At 44.7% G+C, this 9840-nt stretch overlaps 1 protein-coding gene across 1 annotated transcript in view; it reads right to left on the bottom strand.

Moving 5' to 3' along the window:
• The window catches only part of RNF14 (ring finger protein 14), a 35912-nt gene extending 31158 nt beyond the window's left edge, over positions 1–4754 (bottom strand). The window contains exons 1-3 of the mRNA XM_088444120.1: positions 4663–4754; positions 1790–1882; positions 930–1090 (exon numbers count right to left, since the gene is read on the bottom strand). Of these exons, the coding sequence (XP_088300246.1) occupies positions 930–1083 (154 nt within the window). The 5' untranslated portion in view covers positions 1084–1090; positions 1790–1882; positions 4663–4754. The remainder of the gene's footprint in view (positions 1–929; positions 1091–1789; positions 1883–4662) is intronic.
• Between the last annotated feature and the right edge of the window lie 5086 nt (positions 4755–9840).

The raw sequence follows: 9840 nt of genomic DNA on the forward strand, positions 1-9840 counted from the left end.
AGCCTGGACACGCCTCATCGCCATCTTGTGCAGCATCGTGTATGGAGCAAGAAAGTCGCACATTGAGGAGCCTGCACACTGGATTCTTGATTTGGAGAAGTTTTGGTGAGTATTGGTACAGTTTAAATACAACCACACTGACCACCAATATGTGCTCCCCACTGCCCACCAATGTGTGCCCCCAGGTAATAAATGCATGACCCAGCCACCGCCCGCCGTATTGAGGGATGCATCAGTACAGAATTCAGGAACAGGATAGAATGCAGGTAGGTAGCACACACTTGCAGGTAGAATAAACTTTGTAAAAGGCAAGCCAAATACAAAGAGCACAGTAGCAATGTACAGGATTCAGCAGGAATACACCTAGCCTCATCTAGTAGCAGAGCAGAATGTACACAGAGTTTAAAGGGTTCCTGCTGTTTATACTCCCTAGATAGTCCCTCCCATTGTTATGGCTATTTAAATTTCCCACCAATAGTCAAGAGCCTGTTTTATTTTTTAATTTAAACTCAGGATTTGTTATGGCCAATCTCACGATGCGTACGATCCGATAGATCGTGAGATCGTAAGACAGATTGGGTGTCTTTTTTCCAAAATCGTGATCACGACGGCATGGGAGCTCCCGTGAAAGTTCATGAGGAAATTGGCCATAAAATCGTATCGTGAGGACATCGGTATGTGTGTGGGCACCTTTACACACAAGGAGAACCAACATGATACCTTCCCTATAGCATGTTTACACTGGCAGAAAAAGCAGGTTCTTTGTACATAATAAGCTAATGATCACTTTGTTTTTCTTATGTGTACATGGACAAGAAAATTGACTTCCATTATTATTGATTATTATTCCACATTACATGGACTTCCATTATTATTGATTATTATTCCAATATTACATGGCATGGACTTCGATTACTGACATTACTCACTTTTCACAGATATTTTAAAAGGTGGCGGTAATTCCCAACACACTTGAATTTCCCCTCCTGGAGCCGTGTCCGCCCTTTTAAATTCATCCTCAGGGTATATACTAGCAAGTGCTAGTAGTTCATCCTCCTGAGCTTCCTGGTTTTCACTTGACATTGATTATCTGCCAAGATCAAGAAATAGAAATGAATAAATAAAACAGTTACTCTTCAATGTTTAATGGTCTTCAAATGATGTTGATAGCAGTACACATCTACACTACTTGTGTCTGCATGCCACATTTTCAGGGTTGTAGGTAAAATGTCAGTGGTAATCTATGTATTTGCACCATGTAGGGAATTTTATCTTAAATGGCGTGCTTACATCACCAACTGGTTTACTATTGAGTATTATTTCTAGGTAATCCTCCCTTTTTCATGATTAATTGCAAATTCTTCACAAGTAAATACAGGATTCAGGATCCCATAACAATCTCTATGGCACTATCTTATATTTTAAAGTGAAAACCCCCATCATGTTTTTTTACATTTCCTAATAATAGTACTTTGGTGAGGATCTCTCCACTGGGATCCGCACAGCTAGTTTTATTGGACTGGGTTGCAGCACTACATACGGTACACCTGTGACTTCTGCCGATCACCTTTAGTGATACTCAGTGCTCTACACAAAAGCTGAAATGAAAGCTGGCTGCTGATTGGAGGGGAAATACGGAACAGAAGAGAACCAGCGTTTGTCATACAGCACTTTCCTAAATCAGATCAATGTCGCAAAGATAAGCTGCTCATATAAAAATAAACAAAGAAACCTACAATTCTACAACACAGTACCACAAACAACCATAACCTAACTTTAAATAGATTACCTCAATGATGTAGGTTGTATGACTGTAAACAGTGGTTGGCCTCACTAAAGCATTTCTGATGCAGTTGGAGGACGGCACACAGAGAGTGTCGATCTAGTGATGAGTTGGAGAGATGAGCTGTTATTTAGGCTAGTAACAGTCACAATCTATTATATAAGCAAAACATAATTTCATTGCTCAGTACTAACATTACTAAGAAATAAATAATTCAGATTATCTCTACGAAGTCATGTGTAGGGATGGACATCGATGGTCGATGTTTGCTGACCATTGATGTTTTTCTTGCGATGGTAGTGTTTGCCACAATCAAATGGTAATCCTTTGATGGAGTTCCAATGGTGGCTTATTTCCTTTAAATCCTAAAAGCTATGCCTCCCCTGGCTACTGTGTGCTGTGTCTCTGCAGCTAATAATCTGCATGGTTCATGCTGCTGTTATCGTTGGAGGCTGTCTCTCACTGCCTCAGATGTGACCCTCAGTCCCTCTCTCCCCTCTCTGCTAGCTCTGATTGGCTGAGAGCCAATCAGTGTGCAGCCCTGGCCCTGCAGCAGTCACTCACAGACAGCTACCATCGTTTACACTAGGGATGGGTAGATTGATTCATTGTACTGAGTTGAGCCACATGGCTCAACTCAGTGGAGGGTCTCGGGACACAGCTCTTTAGAGCTGTAGGAAGCAGAGGTGTCAGGGACTCTGAGTGAGTCGCTGACAGCTCTGCCCCCCGCAGCCCAGCACTACATCTCAAGGTTCTGCACTGACTCTCCTGAGTCAGTGCACTCTCCCGAGCCCTGGCAGTAGCAGCGCGACTCAGAGTGAGTCGCTGACAGCTCCACTCCCTACACTGCTGATCTGACTCAGTGCAGAAGTATAATCAGGTCGATCACAAGTGTAGGGGGCAGAGCTGCCACTCACTCTGGCTCCCACTGATGGAGAGGCTAGAGAGGTGAGTGTCTCGACACACCAAACACTGAGTGACTCGAATCATTTGCCCATCTGAATGATTCGAGTCATTTTGTAGAGACACTCACTCACTAGCCATCTCTCGTTTACACCAGCATAGATAAAAAGTCATTTCTCTGCTGGTGCTGTAAGAAGTTTGTTTTGTGATACTTTTGTTTTATTTAGTATATTTTATACATGTTTTTAGACTTTATACATCTTAGACTTCATTTTTTGTTGCTTTGTTAAGTGCCCGCAGCAGTGACAGTGTTTCTCATTTTCCTCCTCGTCCTCAGTCAGCTGTTTGCCTGGCTCAGCTGGGTTTTTTTTTTTTTATTGCTTCGGGTCCGAGCCCCTCCCCCAATCCCACCCCTTTTACTATTCATATAAATAGTTTTTACCATCTAATTCTTTTGATGCGATGGTTAGTTACCATCGCATCGAAAGATTCAATGGTGGAAGCAATGCCATTATATGATGGCAGTGGACTTCCGATATCCATCCCTAGCCGTGTGTTTCATCGTTCTTCCTGGGTATGATCCCTAGGTCTACAGGGAATTCCAGCAAAGGCAAAGCATATGGTAACTTCCAACACAAGCAAACCCATCTCTTCATAATCTGCAATAACATAGCCAGAGGTGATCCTTCTTTACAGTTACTGTGACTCTCACCTTAAAAAAAACAAATCTCATTTACATAGAAAAGATGTTTTTTTTTCCTTGGGTGCTGCTTGATTTAACAAATGGTGCCTCATATTTAAGAAATTTTTTATTTTTTTTTTAAGTTATAGTTTGCTAAAGCCTCCAAGCATGTATATTGCCATTCCTGCAATAATGCGGGCACTTTTCCATTGGCTTCTAGGATGAAATTTCATTTGCTCTCAGGGGTATATTTACTAAAGTGCAGGTTTTTAAAATTGGAGATGTTGCCCATAGCAACCGATCAGATTCAAGCTATTAGAAGCTAGTTTACCTAGATTCTAATAACTAAAAATCAGCAAAGCAGCACCATATGTTACATAAGAGGTTGTTTCGCCTGGTCAGCATATTGGTAACAATTACCTGTTATACAATGTATAATAGGGGAGAGTTTCATATATGCATAGAATAAGGTCAAAATAAGAACAAAGGGTAGGGTGAGTCCACGGTTAGGTCTAGAATGAGGTGCTTTACAGGACCTCTGACGTCACAACCACGTGGCCCGTGACAAAAGGGGGAGGGGTAGGTTTCAGAATGGGGGGCCAAAAGTGTCCGCTCACCATGCTTCGGGCACAGTGGCTTGCCACAGGTTTAAATTCACCTTCTATGCACATGTGGATAGTAAGTAGGTGACCGGCCCTGCTGTAATGGTACCGTGGTTGTGACGTCAGAGGTCATTTCTTCAACTTGGATCTAGCAACAATCATGAGTCCACCCAGGAGTCACAGCAGACAATTAGATATATATCGTAGTGCTACTCCTTTTTAGTCAAACGTTATCTCACAATACCTACATTGTAAAGGTGGTGCACCCAAGAATAGGGTTTATTTTAAAACCTATAATGAAGAGACCAGGTTCAAATTAATATCAATGGTGTATCAAAATTATAATGCATTTTACTGTATAGAAATAATGCACACTTAACTGAACTGTATGTAGCATGATAAAGTAGTATACATGTTATAATATAGTACATTGTGCATTCATGACTGTTTACTATATGAAAGTATAATACATTGGCATGGAGTAGTGTCATATTTGTTATATATTGCATGGCACAGGATAAATTATCGCACAAAACACTTTATACTATATGGAATTGTGTTATTATACAGCCATACTGTAAAATACACAGCACAGGATCGTACACAGACATTAACCATTATAATACATTGTGTATAGGAGTATATAATACACTGTAAATATCATGGGAAAGTATTTGCCCTGAATTACAGACCCTCCAACATGACCCGTTCCCCCAGGTACACAGTGCTCTGCTCCTGGACTTCCTGCCTAATGTATGATGGCAGACACCTGTGTGGAAACACCCTTCTCATCAATTACCTAGTTCAACACAGGTGGCTGCCATCATACATTAGGCAGGAAGTCCAGGGGCAGAGCATTGTGTAATTGGTGGAGTGGGTCATGTTGGAGGGTAGGTGAATAACATACAGCATTGCATAAAATTGCATAACGCAGAGTTAGTGCGTATGCTTATATAACATAGCTCTGCAGCTCATAACACAGCTCTCCGCGCCCGGGTACATTACTCTGCAGGTTATCTATGTATTGCCCGGCGTCCCGCAGGTCTGGGGGTAGTCACGCCCCAATATGTAATCCATTTCCCCAGTAGCGGCAGCTGTAGCACTACTAACCTGGTCATATGCAAGCTGCCAGTCCGACCGAGTGCTCATAGAGTGTCCTGCACTGCGGGTAGAGCTGGCACCCACAGCGGCATTGTACTGCTGGTTAGTGATAGCGCCACCCCTGGACAAGAGGACTCAAATCATCATCCTAGACCTAGACAATGTGTGTTCTGTGTAGCTGCTAGTGACACATGGAATGTATGGTTCCTCATGTCAGAACTTTAATTCAATTACGCCGACCCCCTAAAGTGAGTTCCTTTATACTTACTACTACTAATGTGTGTAACTTTTGTCAAAGTATGCATTTAATGTTTTAAAATACTACATCTGATCAGTATTATTTATGTTTATTTATGATATTTAAGTAGCATTGAATAAATTAGAGCACCTTGGGGTAGATGTATGATAGCTGCACTTAACGTGCCGCTATACCGCTTCCTGCTTCGCCTCTTTACTGAGGCGAAACAGGAAGCACTACCGATGAGATGTAAGAACATCTCATCAGCTGGAGAGGGGGAGTGTTAACTCCCCACTCCGGTGCTACCCGCTAGAGACAGCAGCGCATCAGCCTAGTGCTGATGCACTGTGTCTCTGTCCCGGCCGGCTCCACTGAGCATGTGTGGGATCTAGCAAGTATCGCGAGATCCCCGCGTGCAGCCCTGGAGCCGGCAGCAGCCCCAGCAGGGACAGCGCTGTCCCTGCTGTGGGGATAGGCTAGCGCCAGGCTGTAGCTGTCGATAACGACAGCTACAGCCGGCCGAACGGTCATGCGGTATGACCGTTCATACATGGCCCTGCCGCTCGGCGCTGCTATCTTGTAGAAGGCAGAGCCGATAATGACAGGGGCGCATACCGCCCAGACCCACGATTATACATCGGGAGAAGCGGTATCAGCGCTTCTGGGCTTCGTACATCTACCCCCTTATGTATCTCTCTGCTGCCCCCTGCATATTTGCCTACTTTTGCTAGTTTACAGGATTTAAAGATTTGTCCCTGGCACGCTTGCCTACCCTCCCGATTTTCGGGTGCCGCTCCTGGCCCCCCGGAAAGGCAGGCAAGCCTCCCGGTAGCCAGGAACCCTCCCAACCTCCCCCCCCATGGTTGTGACTAGAATAGGGGGCTGCAGGGGACCTGTGACGTCACATCCACGTGACCGGCACTGAAAGGGGGAGGGGCAAGTATGAGACCGGGGCCAAAAGTGTCCGCTCACCACAAATATTTATTCCCCCTCTATGCCCTGGTGGATGGTAACACAGGAGTGGTCCAGCCTCCTGCAGCGGTCACGTGGTTGATACGTCACAGAGGTCCTGTAGCCACATAGGATCTAGCATTAACCCTCCCGCATAATAAATTACAAACCCCCGCAGCAGGGGGGGGGCGGGTTACGCGATTCGCGCTGAATCACGTCATCGTGGCCCCGCCCCCTGCTTTGCAGCTTGCTGCATATGAGGCTGTGTAGCCACATGCTGACCCCTGTCCACTGCCAAAAGCGCCTATAATGGGCACATGAGCATCAGCATTGGACCATGGAGCAATGGAAGAAGATGGCCTGGTCTGATTAATCACGTTTTCATTTACATCATGTGGGTGGCCGGGTTCGTGAGTGTTGTTTGCCTGGGGAAGAGATGGCACCAGGATTCACTATGGGAAGAAGGCACCCATTGAGGCGACCAGGGTTATCATAAAAAGTATTCAATAATAATTGTGTAGCCCACCCTAGAGACTATACAATAAAAATCATATATTTATTTAGTCATTAGTCCATAGCACACTGCCCTAGTGATGGCAGTGTGGCCAGTTATCCCCCAGATCTGGCTAGGCTAGTCTTAGCTGCTCAAAATTTGTGAGTCTACATTCCAGGAGATTAGGCAAGTATTAAATGTATACATGCCCAGCCAGGGGCGATCAAAGAGAGGAGAGGGCCCGTGGGTAAGAATCAGTGAAAGGGCCCTTCCTGTTTGGCAGCATAGTAGATTCTGGCTTGGTGCCAGTATCTACTGTGCATGCATGTCTCTCTGGGAAAATGGCGCCTGCACCTTTGTCTCTGGGACATCTCTAGTGCGCATGCGCAAGTCACCGGGAAAATGGCCGCCACCGTTTTCCCTATGATTTTTTTTTTCCTGGCGCTGCAGAACAGCACTCTGGAGACTGGACTGCGGAGAGGTAAGTATAACTATATATGAGAGCAGGATGTGGGTCCTCCTGGACTCATGGGCCGATATGCACTGCATACCCTGCAACCATTATAGGTACACCATTGTACCCAGTCCTATATACAGAGGGCTTATATACTTATTATCCACCTAAATGAAAAAGTTAATAGTGTTACATTTCAGGTTCCAACATCTAACAAAAGGGACAGTTTGTTCCCTAAAATTTTTTTTTTTCTTTTTTTTTTTAGCAGTATGATCAGCTTAGATGTGATCCCTCTGATATCGATGAGAATATCATGACTGGTCTTTGTGCTATTGCAGACTTTAATGTGGATTTTGCACTTTTAAGCAAGAGGGGCAAGATGTTATTAATTAGTGTTATCACTGAACTTTACAGCTCAATGTCATATTGGCCCATTGAGGTACTTAGGGTATATCCCTGTTCGAGGGACCCAACCCCTGCCTTAGGGAGGGGGCAAACCATTCACTGTTCTGGCAGCACCTGTTCACTAAATCAGTATGCAGAGAGGTTCCCTCAAGCGTAGCTGAGTCATTACATCACAACCTAATTGGCCTGGGAACCATTCTACATAGTGTGGTAAAACCAGCGTTTAAAAGAGTGATGGCGTAAGATAAGTAAATACTGCACTGGTTAAAAGTTAGCATTGTATTTAATACACTGCAGAAAATATTTTTTTTCTTGTGCGAACAGTGGCAAAGTTTATGGATGGCAGACAGTGGCGGTTCTAGGGGCGGGCTAACAGGGCCGTCACCCAGAGTGCCGGCCCCTAGAGGGCGCCACTGAGTCCCCAGGAGAGGAAATAAAAAAAAAACAGCGCCGGTCCCAACCCCGCAGGGAGGCTCCATTTGCAGGGTGCCCGCTGATATTTGTTATCAGCGGGTACCCGGCTCCCTCCCTGCACTCCTGCTTCCGGCAGAGAGCACTATGGGAGGGACGTCATGAAGTCTCTCCCATAGATCCGTGGTGGAGCCGCGGTCAGACCGGACGGCAGGGTACGCAGGAGCGGGGCTTAAGGTAAGTATTGTGTTTGTATTTTTTTTTTTCAGAAGCACCAGCACTGGGGCCATGGCTATAGGGGGGCATTACAACTGGGGGCAAGACTATAGGGTGGCATTACTACTGGAGGCATTACTATAGTAGGCATTACTAATGGGGGCATTACTACTGAAGGCACTACTATAGGGGGCATTACAACTGTGGGCACTACTATAGAGGGCATTACCAATGGGGCTTTATTACTGTGGGCATTACCACTGCATGGGGAGCACTACTACCCAGGCCATTGTGTAAGGGGCACCACTGCTGTGGGCATTATATAAGGGGCACTACTACTGTGTGTCATGACATGAATAAGGGACTACTGTGTGGCATAATTTGAATGGAGAATAATGTATTATAAAGGGAATTACTGCGTGTGGCACAATGTATTATACAGGGCATTACTACGTGTGGCACAATGTATTATACAGGGCATTACTGCGTATGGCATAATGTATTATACAGGTTATTACTGCGTATGGCATAATGTATTATACAGGTTATTACTGCGTGCGGCATGAAGTGTTATACAGGTTATTACTGCGTGCGGCATGAAGTGTTATACAGGTTATTACTGCGTGCGGCATAATGTGTTATACAGGGCATTACTGCGTGTGGCATAATGTGTTATACAGGGCATTACTGCGTGTGGCATAATGTGTTATACAGGGCATTACTGCGTGTGGCATAATGTGTTATACAGGGCATTACTGCGTGTGGCATAATGTGTTATACAGGGCATTACTGCGTGTGGCATAATGTGTTATACAGGGCATTACTGTGTAAGGCACATTACTGCACATGGCAATTATTTGCCACGAGGGGAGAGCTTGGGGGAAGCGCAGCACCTTCGTAAGTGCTGGGCACGCCCCACAGTGTGATGAATTGGGAGTGTTCCGCAAGGACACGCCCTTTCCGGAAGTTTGCGCGCAGAGGAACGCCATCTAAAAAAAAAAAAGTAATTTCTTTATTTTATTTTTTTGTGGGTGTGGGAGGGTGCACATCTGGGAACTTTCGCCCTGAGCTTCACAATGTCTATAACCGGCCCTGATGGCAGAGATTATATTTTTATTGCATAAGTTGAACAAAGAACAGCGCTAAAACATCCAAGTGCAGCTGTTATTAGTTAAGTCATAATTTGCCTTTTTTTCTCCATCTGAGTAAACCATGTTATGTTAATTGCCCTAATGCACAGTTTTATGACCTTTTATCCTATGACTCTACCTTGGAATATTACATGCTTTTTTTTTTCTCAAAAATTTCCAGTGTACCATACTGTGCTGTAACTTGCCACTTTAGCCACGCAGATGTCACTTCAGAAAACTGGACAATCTGCTCTATCAGAAACCTAAAAACTCCATGCAGATCTAACCAACGCCCATAGCATCTTACTTGTATCACACTGATAATATCTTTTTACCAGCTTGAATAAAGAAACATAAATTAGATTACTGTTTGGACCGTGGGCCTGCTTTAGCAAGGAACACAAAAGGAGAGAACGCACGCACTCGGCCAATGTCTCCGCACTGTGCATGCACAAACTAGCAATTGCAATG

This window comes from Taudactylus pleione, unplaced genomic scaffold (genome assembly GCF_031769625.1).
Source record: "Taudactylus pleione unplaced genomic scaffold, aTauple2 ptg000349l, whole genome shotgun sequence".
Taxonomy (NCBI): domain Eukaryota; kingdom Metazoa; phylum Chordata; class Amphibia; order Anura; family Myobatrachidae; genus Taudactylus; species Taudactylus pleione.